The sequence below is a fragment of the Hyperolius riggenbachi genome, chromosome 9 (genome assembly GCF_040937935.1).
Source record: "Hyperolius riggenbachi isolate aHypRig1 chromosome 9, aHypRig1.pri, whole genome shotgun sequence".
NCBI classification, from domain to species: Eukaryota; Metazoa; Chordata; class Amphibia; order Anura; family Hyperoliidae; genus Hyperolius; species Hyperolius riggenbachi.
In genome coordinates, this window is record NC_090654.1 from 256,154,109 (window position 1) to 256,170,098 (window position 15,990).

Below are 15,990 nucleotides of genomic sequence, written 5' to 3' on the forward strand. Positions count from 1 at the left end.
TTGACCTCGTAAGTCCTTTAATAAGGAGTTAGGAATCAACAAAGCAAGTATACTGTATTATAATTTAGTTCCTCATTTTAAAACAATTTGATTCACTTTAAGTTGAACTAAACTCAGAGCATTCTCTCTGCTCTAAAATATTAGCAACAGCTTAATAACTTTTATGGGGAAAAAAATCATTACAATGTCTGGAAATCCTAAAAAAAAACCAGAAGTTTTACTTGTTTTCACACTCGCAGAAGGCACTGACAGGGTTAAGTCTCAGTATTTACCTTATGGACAGCTGCCTTGGGGAAGCACTCCTGCAGTCTGAATACGCTGGCTAATAAAAATAATCAGACAGGTTTATCTGCCTAAACCAACACAGAACACAGACAGGCCCTTTTTACGCAACTATATGTAGAGTAAAGACTTTTCATTGTGTGCAGTGCAAGAGTTCGCAAACCTGACCTGAAAATAATCTTAATGCTGGGCATACACGGCTCGATGCCACCTTATCAATCGAGCCGCTGATGGCTCGATTGATAATATCCGACGTGTCCGATCACCGCGAGAATCAATTCCGCGCTCGATCCCCGGACAATAGCGGCGAATTGAGCGGGTGATAAGCGCCGGCGGGGACGAGCGGGAAGCGATTCGGGTGCAAGCGGGGACGCGGTCCGGCGGCTAATCGGCCGCCGGATCGACCCGTGTATGCCCAGCATAAGAGATAATGAATTAAATGTGTAGTACTAATAAACAGAACACTAGTAACATAGAACATAGTCTCATATTGTAAGTTTCAGGTTAAGATCTGAATTTTTAAGACCGAATTCTACACAGATCAGAACGTCTAAAATGTGCTTCATTCAGCTGCAAAACCAGAAGTAATAGATTTATGATCATTAGCCAAGTCCTGTTGTTCAAAGGCAAAAAGGACTTTAAATTCTGTTTAATTTTGAGTGGCTTCACTGCCGTGCTGTACCAAGATGAAAGCCAACAATACAGGTAGGAGGATGCCAACCAATCAGCAACAGGGAGATTTTTAAAAAAGGTTTTCATTTTCTCTCTGAAAGTTAAATAACCAACAATGGTGCACTGGGAAACGTTAGGGGCACTGCCTGCTAGGAATGAGGAGCTCGTGAGCTTAACTGCCGTGGCTGCTGCAGCCATTTTGTCTTCGGTAAAACCAGGACAGAGTAGCATTAATGGGAAATAAAATTAGTAATGTAATGGTAAGCAAATATTTATAATAGACCTCAAAATGTACAAAACTCAACAACACAATACTTTACAGACCAAACATAAAAAATATGGTCAGTTCCCTTCGTAGAGCCAAAAGTCCATACATGTACCTGTTTTATGTACCAAGTAATGAACTGCGCTGTAATGCTACACAATACTTCTGTTTTATTGTGCGTTTATTATTATTGTCTATCTTTTCTTACTGTACTATATATTAAAGTGCCGTTGCAAATGTTTTACATTCCGGATGTATTTACAGTTTGTCTGGAAATATATATACGGAAATATACATACGTTATGTGGTTAAAAGGCTACCAACACAGACCAATCTGTTCATTATTAAAAAGTCTGTATGCAAATTTGCACTTTAAAAAATAAAATAGAACTCATCCCATAAGTAAAAAACATGTCGGGTAGTTGAACATTTCTTCTTTGTAAACCTGAGCAAACACTACTGCGTTTTGGATGGCGTCTGGAAAGTTTAATTAAGTCAATTTCTAAGTGGAAAGAAATGACCATTGGTATGAGGCCAAGAGTAAAGTGCTTACATGTAAAAAGGGCTCCTGGAAAAAAGGGCTCTAGATATAGCTGATAAATGTGATTTCGTTTATAAAAGGGCGCTGGATATGAATTTATAAAAGGGTTTGGTTTATAAAAGTACGCAAGTTTGTAGCCATTGTAAAATACAGTTAAATATAAACTGTATTGAAAATGGTTTTTGTAGGAGCATTATTGAAAATATTTTCCCGGTAAAGATATAACCGGTATTTAGCTTGATCAAAATTACCGGTATTTTTTATGGATTGTAGTAGTGGATTGTAAAATCAAACAAATAAGGCCAGAGTGTAGTTGTAAAAATATAGCCGTTATTTTAAGGACCAAGCTAATTTTTTGTTTTTTTTCAGGACAAATAAGCCTTTCTTTTGATGTCATTTAATTATAAGAAATCTGTAATTTGTTTTTTTTTATTTAACCACCCTGGCGTTCTGATTAAATCGCCAGGGTGGCTGCGGGAGGGTTTTTTTTAAATAAAAAAAAAACTATTTCATGCAGCCAACTGAAAGTTGGCTGCATGAAAGCCCACTAGAGGGCGCTCCGGAGGCGATCTTCCGATCGCCTCCGGCGCCCAGAATAAACAAGGAAGGCCGCAATGAGCGGCCTTCCTTGTTTTGCTTACATCGTCGCCATAGCGACGAGCGGAGTGACGTCATGACGTCAGCCGCCTCCGATCCAGCCCTTAGCGCTGGCCGGAACTTTTTGTTCCGGCTACGCTGGGCTCAGGCGGCTGGGGGGACCCTCTTTCGCCGCTGCTCGCGGCGGATCGCCGCAGAGCGGCGGCGATCAGGCAGCACACGCGGCTGGCAAAGTGCCGGCTGCGTGTGCTGCTTTTTATTTCATCAAAATCGGCCCAGCAGGGCCTGAGCGGCAGCCTCTGGCGGTGTTGGACGAGCTGAGCTCGTCCAGACCGCTCAGCAGGTTAAGGGAAAATCTGCATTAAAAAAAAATGAAAAAAAATTGAATTTTCTGATTTTTTTTATCAAAAATATGTAAATATCTCAAATTACAGTGGTAAAACTTTCAGAAATAGATTGATATTTCTGAATGTATATGTTTTCTACGCATAAATGTCAAAATTATGCAGATCATTTACCTACTTTGCAGGGGCACTAAATAGAGGGGAAAATCAAGATTTTAATATAAAAAAAGCGATAATTATTCATTCATTCCAGAAGGCATAGTTGTCAATGTGCACAAGAATTTTGTAGAGAAAATCTACTAAGTGTCAGAAACTAGCGTTCATATAAAGTTAGTTAATTTTACTATGGGGAAATCAGGCCTTTTATTGTAATCACAAACATTCCCATGATATAGCCGATATGAAATAATGGGAGCCCTTTTCAGCCCCTTAACCACAGCAAATAACATTGAAGTCTATGTTGGAGCCCTTTTTACCCTAGTCCCAGTGGGTAAAGCTAACCCTGTAAAGTCCAAGCTTTGTACCCCTGATTTGCCCATAGACTTAACACGAGACTTCAGGAAAAATGGCCATTTTACCTTTCAAATAAGGAGGTCACCCCCCCCATTGTTGTATTTTGTAAAACAGAATATAGAATGAATTTCTGGTCAGTTTGAAGATCCCTTTTATTTGCAGGGCTGTTATGTAGGGATGATCAATGATATGCAAATACTTCGGAGTTTATGCAAATGTACATGTTTATGCAAATTTATGCAGCTTGAAAATGGACCGATCAATTTCAACCTGGGTGAGATTGATTGGTCCATTTTCAAACTGCATATATGTACATAAACTCGGAAGTATTTGCCTACCCTTTGTATGTATGCTCCTGAATTCTCATTTAGATGTATTGGTCCATGGGAGACTCACTATTGAAGTAATGTTTAGGAGAGCCGAGGGCACATTTCTTAAATTTAAGCGCAGGTTGTGTCCAAGGAGGAGTTAAAAATAAGATTTTTTTATTTAGTCTGTGAACTTTAAGTTGGTAGTTCAAAGTTGGAGATTTTAGGCCACATACACACATCAGACCATAGTCTTTTGAAAATGAAAGATCACAGACCAATCTTACCACCCTCCATGTAGTATGAGAGCCATACCTACACAGTCTTTTCTATGGAGCTGAACTCCACATCAGAAAAAAATCTTTGCAAGATGCTGCACACACAGATGCTGTACAGACACAAAAGATCAGTATCTGCAAAAGATCTGTTCCTGCCAAAAATCCATTCCTGCAAATTGCAATGATAGTCTATGAGATCTGCAGATCATCATACACACATGATTTAACTGACATTCATCTGCAGATCAGATCCACCAGGATGGATTTACAGATCTGCGGATGATTGCTTGATCTGCAGATGACTGTCAGTTAAATCATGTGTGTATGATGATCTGCAGATCTCATAGACTATCATTGCAATTTGCAGGAATGGATTTTTGTCAGGAACAGATCTTTTGCAGATACTGATCTTTTGTGTCTGTACAGCATCTGTGTGTGCAGCATCTTGCAAAGATTTTTTTCTGATGTGGAGTTCAGCTCCATAGAAAAGACTGTGTAGAGTATGGCTCTCATACTACATGAAGGGTGGTAAGATTGGTCTGTGATCTTTCATTTTCCAAAGACTATAGTCTGATGTGTGTATGAGCCTTTAGTCTCCACTTGAAGTTGGTAGCTGGATCACCTGTTTCTGGCAAACACAATGTAGGCCACTCCCTTCAGCCTCTGCGCCTTGCAGAATCGGACTCAGGAACAAACTCCCTCTAGATATACAGTGCTGCCCATAATTATTCATACCCATGGCAAATTTTGACTTAAAGTTATTATTCAACCAGCAAGTAATTTTTTGATGGGAAATGACAAAGGTGTCTCCCAAAAGACAATAAGATGATGTACAAGAGCCATTATTGTGGGAAAAAAAACCATTTCTCAGCTTTTATTTACATTTGAGCAAAAAGTGTCCAGTCCGAAAATATTTATACCCTTCTCAATAATCAATAGAAAAGCCTTTATTAGCTATTACAGCAATCAAACGCTTCCTATAATTGCAGACCAGCTTTTTGCATGTCACCACAGGTATTTTTACCCATTCATCTTTAGCAATGAGCTTCAATTCTTAGCTGAAAAAAACTCCTAAAGCATTAGGCTCCCACCACCTTGTTTGACAGTGGGGATGGTGTTCTTTGGGGTAAAAGGCTTTTTTTTTTTTTTTTACTACGCCAAATGAAGGAAACGTCATTTTGACCAAACAATTCAATTTTTCTTTTATCTGACCATAACACAGAAGACCGGAAGTCTTCTTCTTTGTCCAGATGAGCATTTGCAAAGGCCAAGCGAGCTTTTGTGTGCCTTATCTGGAGAAGTGGTGTCCTCCTTGGTCTGCATCCGTGGAAACCAGCATAGTGCAGTGTCCGTTGGATTGTCTGCCTTGAGGCATTGCCACCAGCTGCGCCCAGATTCACCAGGATGGCCTTGGCGGTGATCCTTGGATTCTTTCTCACTATCCTCCTGGCCAGCACAGGTATCACTTTTGGCTTCTGACTATGTCCTCTGAAATTTTCCACAGTGCAGAACATCTTGTATTTTTTAATAATACTTTGCACTGTAGCCACTAGAACTTGAAAACATTTAGAAATGGCCTTGAAGCCCTTTTCTCACCAGTGAGCACCCACCAAAATGCGCAGCCTCATGTCCTCACTGGGCTCCTTTGTCTTAGCCATTACTGGCCACAAACCAACTGCAGAGAGATTCTGTTTTTCACCTGTTGAGTTGTTTAAAACAGCTGTTCCCAATCAGTGTAATTAGGATGCTTTAGAACAGCTTGGACTATTTGGAATGGTATAGAACTTTGGATTTTCCCACACACTGTGACTGTGAAAGGTATGAATAATTTTGAACTGGACACATCATCTTATCTTTTGGGAAGCACATGTCATTTCCCATCAAGAAATTATTTGCTGGTTGAATAAAAGTTAAAATTTGCCAGGGGTATGAATAATTATGGGCAGCACTGTTTTTGCACTCTAAAGCAAATTGAGAAGTAAACCCAAAAACCATCAATTAATGGATGAACTGGAGACTTTTGATCAAATATAAACAAACCAAAAGTTTCTAAAATGAGTGAGTAATCACTTTTGATTATTATGCATACTATTAAAATCATAACTGCAATAAAAGCTCTCCATGTGTGTCCAGTATTACAATAAAGAATCTGCACGCTGCTGCATATAGTGTTCCTGAGCTGTCACTTCTCTTTTACTTCCCTTTCCAGTCATATGAAGCTACAGGTGTCCCCTAGTATTAGGTAGCCATAACTACCCTCAATAGTAAGCAGCTAATGGTGCCCCCAAGTATTAGGTAGCTAGAGGAACCTCAGTATAAGTAGCTAGAGGTGCCCCTGACTGAAGGGAGATCTCATCAGTGGAATGCAGAGAGCAGAGTGAGTAACCTCTCATTTACACTCTCATAAAAAGACTCTTCATAGGGAATGAAAGTGGTGGAGGGGAGTGAGCCACCTTTCCATCATCAGCCGCCTGAAGACACCTGCCTACAGTGCCTAGTGGTAAATCTATCCCTGGCAGGAGCATCCCAGGCAACGGCAGAGGTCTAGAGGACAGCTTGGGAAATCTCTGGTGGATCCAGAGGCTTCCCTCTCCTTAGCTAATTTTTGACCCGAAGGTTCAACTCAGGTCCTCTATAAACTTGTCTTGGCCACATACACAAGTTTACAACACTTTAGTGGGCAACGCAGGGAGAAGGAGAGACCAGTTTAGTTAGGTAGAGAAACATCTGATTGTGTTTTCCAAACCATCCATTAATCATTGCATTCCCTTAGTCAATAAGATCCGTAGTTACCCACAGACACAAGACTGCTGTGGAGCGCAGCCACCAAATTGAGTCGAGGAAAGGGGCGACTTTACAGACAGATTACTACAATACAGTTATTCTTGTTAACAACGTCAACAAGACAATCTAAAAAAGGCACAAATGATAAGTTCACATTAGTGATGTGCTACAGAAAGCCACAGTACACAACACCCTCCACGGATTAAGTTTATACTGCTGGCTTGCGTCATCCCATATTCAGCTACTACAGAACTGCTTTCCCTGGATAAACACATACGGTATATACTCACACAAAATATACAGACAATAAGTAAAGCAAGTCCTAAACGTATCTGTACCAGTTTTGAAGCCCCCGACTTGGATAGCAGGTCCTGATGTAAGTACGTCACTTACACGATCCTTAATGAGTTGTGAACGGAAACATTACAGTTATTTTCTTATAATACTTTACTGGTTGTATTGACAGAAGACGTTTCGGTAATGAGTATCTTTTCTGTAGTGTTAATCGCTGAGCTTTTGTCGGACTGGTTAGAGGTGATCTCTCAGCACCAGGTCAGTTTCCTTAGTTTACGAGCAAATCTAATTTGTTCACAAGTCAGTTATTCACCGATTTCAGATCTCTGTGTGTTGCACTGCCGAAAGAAGAAGATATAATCAGCCATGGATAGATATAAAAGGGGTTCTGTGGAGGGTTTAAAAAAAAAAAAAAAAAAAAAAAAAAAAAAAAAAAAAATGACACTTACCTGGGGCTATCGGCCCCCTGTTGTGCCGTCATGTGCCGCACCGTCCTCCTGCGATCCTCTGTTCCACGGTCTAATCATTAGTCTAACTAGACCTCGCCCTGCGCATGGGCGTGCAGCTTTAGACCGGGAATGGCGGGGGGGGGGGGGGGGTTGTTGGTTGGGGAACGGAGATCGTAGGAAAATGGCACGGGACATGACATCTGCAGGGGGCCGATAGAAGCCACAGGTAAGTGTCAGATTTTTTTCTTTTTGTAATCCCTCCACAGAACCCCTATAAGGAAAACAAAAAGAACAACCCAGTGGCCCAATAGTGTAGCATATTAGCTCAAATATAATTTTTGGTACAAACAGAAGAAAAGGGAAACTTTTAAGGGTGGGTTACCACTAAGGCAACCACTATATCAGCAGGTGGAGAGTAAAACCAACCCCACTCGGGTTAAGAAGTCGCTCTCTGTGGGAGGAAACCAATACGGTTAACACTCCTCCACCAAGGGTGGCCTCAAAAACTTGGTTATGTCTTGATACAGAGGTGCCAAAACAGAGAAAAATACATTAAAATCCGTTTAAAATGGGAGGTAGTGGTGGACTTACCTCCCTAAAAAGACAAACAATCAATATTCAGGTGAAAAATTCTTTAAACTAAAACTCCAAACAATACAACCCGTTTCATGGGCTTTCACCCGCTTCATCAGGCAATAAAGAGTAACTGGAGTATCGCAGCCAGCAAAAAAAAAAGTGCCTCCATAGGAGTGCCTCTGTTCAACATATAACCATGGGCAGATAAGCAGAAAAGGACATGCATTGAATGATCTCCAGCAGGGAGGGACCTGAAAAATGTCGGCAGTCTTCAACAGTGGGAGCAACAAAGACAGGATGTACTGTATTGTCCAAATTACTGGGACAATTCCCCTTTATCTTTCAGTGGCAGGATAGTGTACTGGTTAAAGGCTCTGCCTCTAACACAGGAGACCAGGGTTCAAATCTTGGCTCTTCCTGTTCCGTAAGGAGACCTTGGGCAAGACTCCCTAATACTGCTGTCTACTGAGCGTGCCCTAGTGGCTGCAGCTTTGAGTCCGCCAAGAGAAAACCGCAATATAAATGTTTTCTGTCTCACCTTTTACAAAATCACAAAATATTCATAGATCCAGTAAACCTGAACTGGAGTTTATATGGAGGCTGTCATTTTTATTTCCTTTTAAACAATACCAGTTGCCTGGCATCCTACTGCTCTGTCTGCAGTAGTGTCTGAATCACACACACCTGAAAGAAGCATGCAGCTAATTTTGGCAGACTTCAGTCAAAAACATCTGATCTGCATATGTTTGTTCAGGGTCTATGTCTTTAAAGGGGCACTACAGCGAAAAACTGTAAAATTTAAAATATGTACAAACATATACAAATAAGTACATTTTTCCAGAGTAAAATGAGGCATAAATTACTTTTCTCCTATAATGCTGTCACTTACAGTAGGCAGTAGAAATCTGACAGAAGTGACAGGTTTTGGACTAGTCCATCTCTTCATAGTGGATTCTCAGCAAGGCTTTTATTCTTTAGAAAGATATTCCCGAAAAGGGATTTAAACAATGATGCTGGCCAGCTTTCCTGCACCCTACACAGTTTTTTGGCAGTTGGACAGAGCAACTGCCATTCACTAAGTGCTTTTGAAAATAAATATATCCCTGAAAATCCCCTATAAAGAGATGGACTAGTCCAAAACCTGTCACTTCTGTCAGATTTCTACTACTTACCGTAAGTGACAGCAACATAGGAAAAAAGTAATTTATGGCTCATTTTACTCTGGAAAAAATGTATTTCTTGTTAGCACATATTTTAAATTTTACAGTTTTTCGCTGTAGTACCCCTTTAAGTATTAAAGGCAGAGGATCAGTAGGACTGTCAGGCAATGTGTATGGTTTAAAATGAAATTCAATTCAATTCTATTCTATTCAATGCCATGACTGTACAGTGTCTTGTATTTCTTATGTATATTTGTTCCCCATTATTTGTTTGTATTATGTACAGCGCTACGGAAGATGCTGGCGCTATATAAATAAATAAATAATAATAATAATATGAAATAAATACTGTATGTCAGGCTCCATTATCTCTCTCATTTTAGTTTCCCTTAGAGTGAATATGTGTGTTCTTTAATTTACCACGAGAGCTCTGGGTAATATCAGTGAGCTTGGAGCTCTAGCGGCAAGTTAAGGTGGCCACACAAGGATGATTCCTGAGAGATGATCTGCTGAAATTGATCAGGAATTGGCTTGCGGTGTCGGGCAGCAAACAGATCTCTCTCTGATCAGATTCGATCAGACAGAGGGCTGTCTCTTGATCAAATCTGCCCACAAATCACTAGCTATATGGACCCCTTTATAAAGCTGCAGCGGAGACACGCGGCTGGAGCTGTAGTGAGGAAAGGTAGACATTGTTTCTGGCCTGCTTCTAACGGCAGCTCTGCATGGGGCGCTAGGAGAACAGATTGGGGAATCTACCTATTGGCGGGTCAATGCTTTTGCTTATTTTTCTGCCAATAGGAGCAGGAAGCTTATCCACGGATGAGCTTATATATGCCGTATATACAGTAACTATGTGCAAATCAAACTAACAAATACAAGGGAGCATGTGAGTAAAAATCTTCTCTTGCTGTGCACAGGATTTGGCTGATTTCTGACAATTCTTGGTATTTATTGCAATGTATTAATACAAGTCTCTTGAACAGACCTGTCCAGTGCATGGTGAGCATACTGTGACACGGATGACGCCCTCAGGCTGCCGACACTGCCGTGGTACGATCTCCTTCCTCGTGCAGATGGGGCGTCCTGGATCTCGCCAAGTCCCTGCACAGAACGTGCACCATGAAAAAACAGTACAGCATGGCAGGAAGGCCTGCTGCAGATTTTGTACAAAACACAGTCTAAAGGTGACCACACATGATACAATAAAATCATGATTTTACGGCAATTCGATAAAATAAAAATCAACTTTCCCGAAAAATCCGAAAAGTTTTTTTTTAAAATTTGAGCAAGAAATCTGATTGGATTTCCCATTTTTATTCTATAAATGTTGATCGGGAGTGGTGGATTTTTCTGATTAATTTTTATAAAAAAATGTAATGGTGTGTTGTAGATTGTCAATTTTCTCAGAATTTACAATCATTTTTCATAATTGAGGAAAAATTGAAAATATGTCTGTGGTACATTGAAATATTTAAAAAATATGACCAGTCAAAAAAACTGATTGCAATTCTTGAATCGAATTTTTTTTTTTTGAAAAATTGTATGGTGTGTGGCCACCTAAAAGGTACCACACACGTTCAATTTTTTTCTCAATTATGATAAAAATGATTGAAAACGGAGAGAGTGTGTATGTGTGTAGTGTGTGTGTGTGTGTGTGTGTGTGTGTGTGTGTGTGTGTGTGTGTGTAGGTGTGTGTGTAGGTGTGTGTGTAGGTGTGTGTGTAGGTGTGTGTGTAGGTGTGTGTGTAGGTGTGTGTGTAGGTGTGTGTGTAGGTGTGTGTGTAGGTGTGTGTGTAGGTGTGTGTGTAGGTGTGTGTGTAGGTGTGTGTGTGTAGGTGTAGGTGTGTGTGTAGGTGTGTGTGTGTGTGTAGGTGTGTGTGTAGGTGTGTGTGTGTGTAGGTGTGTGTGTGTGTGTGTAGGTGTGTGTGTGTGTGTGTAGGTGTGTGTGTGTGTGTGTAGGTGTGTGTGTGTGTGTGTAGGTGTGTGTGTGTGTGTGTAGGTGTGTGTGTGTGTGTGTGTGTAGGTGTGTGTGTGTAGGTGTGTGTGTGTAGGTGTGTGTGTGTAGGTGTGTGTGTGTAGGTGTGTAGGTGTGTGTGTGTAGGTGTGTGTGTGTGTAGGTGTGTGTGTGTGTAGGTGTGTGTGTGTGTGTGTGTGTGTGTGTGTGTGTGTGTGTGTGTGTGTGTGTGTGTGTGTGTGTGTGTGTGTGTGTGTGTGTGTGTGTGTGTGTGTGTGTGTGTGTGTGTGTTGGTTTCAAAAAAATCCACCACTCCCGACCAATACAAATGGGAAATCCAATCGGATTTCTTCCTGAAATAAAAAAAATAAAAAAACTTTTGATCTTTTGGAAAATCCAATTGCTTTTATTGAATTGCTGTAAAATCTGATAATTTTTATTGTATTGTGTGTGTGTGGCCACCTTTAAAGCCATCATGACATAATCAGCACACAACACCAAGGTCAAGGTGGAAAGAGGCAACGATTAAGATGGCCTTACACCACTCGATTTGGCAGCTGATCGACCATCCTTTTCGATTATTATCAAATCGGATGAAAATCTCTGTCGCCAGGAGCATGCCTGATCGACGGTGTGACCAATTTTGGGCTGAAATTGGACAAATGCATCGACTGGACATGCTGCAAGGTGTCGGGCCGTCGTGGACAATCAGGTGTGGACGATCAACACGAGCGACGAATGCAACAAAGTGCCATACGTGCCACATGCCATCATTTGGCGTCACACACGTGCCACTCGCTATAGGTCGGCGGTGTGCACTGCACGGTGGGTGACATAGGACAGATGATGTATAAATGCACACACAGGGGGGCAAATGCAAGGAGGCGAATTCGGACAATTCCCAGGAGATTTTATGCGGAAGTCGATCAGGAATCGGCATGCGGTGTATGGGAAGCTGACATATCTCTCTCTCTCTCTCTCTAATACTTTGTACAACACCATGGAATATGTTGGCACTTTATAAATAAATAATAATAATAATCAGATTCAATGAGAGATATCTGTCTCTTGGTTAAATCTGCTCATACATCGCTAGATCTATGGACACATTTACTTGGCACCGTTTGGAGAAAATTTGCAGACTTTATTCTGCAGAAGCAACTGTCTGTAACTGACGGTGCAGAGAGTAAGCGAAAATACCGTGGTTGTTTTTTCACTACATCATTTGCTGTCAGTTATAACTGAAAGGACAGCTGATGTGCAAGGTAACGTCCATGTTTTCCTATGTCTCAGGCGATATATCTGGTTAATGGTGTGATGACCCGGAAGCTGTTAAGGGGTCATCACAATTTTTAAAATGGAGGACAGAGAATTCCATTGATCACAGTGGACAAAAAGGAGGCAAGAGTAGACAAAGAGATTGATGAGCGGACTATGCCGGTGGTAAGTATGATGTGCACATGTTTATTTTGACTTAAATTTTTCAGTTCAGGTTTGTTTTCAGTGTGCTCTAGGTGTTACTGGAGGCAGGCAGGATCAAAAACAATATTGAAAAAAGGCAATGAGCACCTGGCATTTCTTAGACCATTTATTTAAAATTGTTTTCAAGAAGTGACACATAAGTGACACTTGGTAGCATTAGTGCAAATAAGTCCTGATGTATCATAAAGAAAGTGATCAACAGTGGGTGCGGGCACTGGGGTGAGCCCGACAGCCGCTTCGCGCCTTGCAACGCTTCTTCTGAGGCCGAGTCACTGATCAGCAGCATTCCTGGGTCTTTAAACCAGGCATCGTACATCAGTATTGACATGTATGCCGCCGATGTCAAGAGCCTGTCCCTTTCTAGATGGTTTACAACTAGTCACGCGGCTCTGACATCACTAAGTTGCATAGCAACCAGGACGCTGTATTAAAGACTCAATATTTATACAAGTAAAACAAAAAAGTACAGGGCAAGGGAAACATAAGTTGCAGCAGCGCCGGCACACGTCCTTAGCTGGAAAGGGAGTACTCCGTTACGTAACAGAGCATTGCTGTGGCATTCAGGAGAGCCATTGTCCAGGAAAGTGAGGAACACAGGGAAGGATCCCCCTGTGAGCAGAGTGAAAGTGAGAGAGCCCTGAGATGAGAAAGGAAAACAGGGAAGTGAAAGTAGGAACAAAGGAGCCATGAGTGCAAGAGAGGCTGATCCAAAAGAGAAGGGAAAACAAGACAGTAGCTGGCAGGCAAAATCTAACACGATACATAATGATGTCATATAAGCCTCTGCTGCACTTATGGCCCTCTTGTTTTTATTTTCACATCTCCGTTTTCCTTTCTCATCTCAGGGCTCTCTCACGTTCACTAATCTCAGAGGGGGTTTCCTTTCCCAGTGTTCCTAGCTTTCCTGGGCAATGGTTCTCTTGAAAAGACATCCGTCCAGCAAGTCCAACCAGAAAATAAATACAATAAAAAAAAAAAAAACAACCACCCTGAACCTGCACATATCCCTGTTGATCCAGGGGAAGGCGAAACACCTTACAAGGCCTGGGCCAATTAGCTTTAAAGGATACCACAACCGAATGGTTGTGGTAAAATTGATTGCCGCACTGTGTAGGGGGTGATGAGCGCATACCTGCATTTCCTCCCGCCCCCCTCCGTCTGCCGCCGTTCATACTCTATACACTCCGGTGTGCGGCGACTTGCTTGACCTCTGCCCCGGACATACTGCGCCCTGTGTACGCAGTATGTCCTTCCCCCTTCGCTTCTGGCCGGCGCATAGTGCCAGGCTCAGAAGCACGCTGTCCCCTTTTTGCTGCGTGTGTGCTCCATTACACCGAGCGTCGCATGCTAATCATGTGACGCTCGGTGTAATGGAGCACACACGCAGCAAAAAGGGGACAGCGTGCTTCTGAGCCTGGCACTATGCGCCGGCCAGAAGCGAAGGGGGAAGGACATACTGCGCACACAGGGCGCAGTATGTCCGGGGCAGAGGTCAAGCAAGTCGCCGCACACCGGAGTGTATAGAGTATGAACGGCGGCAGACGGAGGGGGGGCGGGAGGAAATGCAGGTATGCGCTCATCACTCCCTACACAGTGCATCACCCCCTACACAGTCTCCTTTAAAGAGACTCTGAAGCGAGAATAAATCTCGCTTCAGAGCTCATATTCAGCAGGGGCATGTTTGCCCCTGCTAAAACGCCGCTATCCCGCGGCTAAATGGGGGTCCCTTCTCCCCCAAATACCCCCTTGCAAAATCCACAACCAACTTGGTCGTGGATTTTGCACAACCAACTTGGTCGTGGATTTTGCTCCTCCTGGAGGCAGAGCTAACGGCCGCAGCCCTGTCTCCAGTCGCGTCTATCCGCGGCGCATCGCCGCCTCTCCCCCGCCCCTCTCAGTGAAGGAAGACTGAGAGGGGCGGGGGAGAGGCGGAGATACGCGTCTGATAGACGCGCGTGAGGCAAACATGCCCCTGCTATCTAGGAGGTCTGAAACGAGATTTATTCTCGCTTCAGACTCTCTTTAAAAAGGGAAAAATTATTTTCCGACTCCAGATAGCAGTCAGTATAAATTCCTGGATCAACTCTTCCGGTACTTACCTAAGAATTATAACAGTGGATGCCCTTTAATGCAAAGAAAGCATCCAAGCTCTCTTTAAATGCCAGATATAGTTTGTCATAACTCCTTCCTGGGGTAAGATGTTCCAGATTTTAAACAATCTCACTGTGAAGGACCCTTTCTAAATAGATGGCAAAAACTGTTTTCCTCCACCAGCAAATCATGTCCCCTTGTCCGTCGTACAACCCTAGGGACAAAAAGCTCATCTGCCAAGCTTTTGTATTGCCCTCTGATGTATTTATACATGTTAATCAGGTCACCTCTCAGTCACCTTTTTCCAAGCTAAATAAGTCCAGTTTGTCCAACCTTTCTTGGATCTTCCATCCCTCTGATTAATTTAGTTGCCCGTCTTTGTACCGGTTCCAGAAGGTCAATGTCTTTTCTATAGTGTGGTGCCTAAAACTGTATTCCATACTCCAGATGTGGCCTCACAAGTGATTTATACAGAGAGAGTAGCATACTAGCATCTCAAGATATTATTTCCCTTTTTATGCATCCCAGAATTGTATTTGCTTTAGCTACCGCAGCTTGGCATTGTGTACGATGACCTAACTTGTTATCAACCAGTATTCCTAAGTCCTTCTCCAAGTCTGATGTTCCCAGCTGTATGCCATTTATTTCATATGATGATCCACCATTGGTACGTTCACGGTACATTTATCAACATTAAATGTCATCTGCAACGTGCCTGCCCATATGGCCATGTTGTCAAGGTCCTGTTCTAATATGTCACTATCCGTCTTAGTGCTGATAATTCTGCATAATTTTGTATCATCTGCAAAGATGGCTACATTACTCTGTATTCTGTCTACTAGATTATTATTAAATAAATTGAAAAGAATAGGACCAAGTACTGTGGCTTTTGTTTCCCTTGCCCTGTAGGTTTTGTTTTATGTTAATATTCAGCACTTTGTACAGGTGAAACCCCTGGTAGGTATACATGCTTGGGCTTCAATCATCTCAGGTACGCTTTAAAGTTACCTCTAACACTTGCTCACAGCTCTTATGGGTCATCTACTGTATGTGTTAAAGCTACAGAACCAAACAACAAAAATGGGCAAACGGGCTTATAAACTGGAGTGGGATATTCATTCCCCTTACCTTAACATGTATGTTTTTAACCAAGTCCCTTATAGAAGGCAAATCCTTGCTAGGTATATATTTTTCCAGAATCCTGTCAAAGTCTGGGTGGGACATTAAAAAGTGAAGCATCTTTCGGCCATAGAATCTGCAATAAATAAAGTAAATAAATGGATTACAGCCTGAGATATGGACTTTTATATGTACTGAGCTCAGGCAGAATATAAAACAGACTTTAAGTGTGGAATTCAAATAGCTGCCATTTTCCTTCGCATACTGAAATAACACTAA

General features: G+C 42.0%; 1 protein-coding gene across 2 annotated transcripts in view; it reads right to left on the reverse strand.

The window, feature by feature from the left end:
• Positions 1–7,013: 7,013 nt before the first annotated feature.
• The window catches only part of LOC137533143 (TOG array regulator of axonemal microtubules protein 1-like), a 90,584-nt gene continuing 81,607 nt past the window's right edge, over positions 7,014–15,990 (reverse strand). The window contains exons 16-18 of one of the 2 annotated variants that reach the window (XM_068254355.1): positions 15,721–15,847; positions 10,052–10,167; positions 7,014–7,216 (exon numbers count right to left, since the gene is read on the reverse strand). In XM_068254355.1, the coding sequence (XP_068110456.1) occupies positions 7,180–7,216; positions 10,052–10,167; positions 15,721–15,847 (280 nt within the window). In that variant the 3' untranslated portion in view covers positions 7,014–7,179. The remainder of the gene's footprint in view (positions 7,217–10,051; positions 10,168–15,720; positions 15,848–15,990) is intronic. The other variant, XM_068254356.1, reaches the window with a different exon arrangement.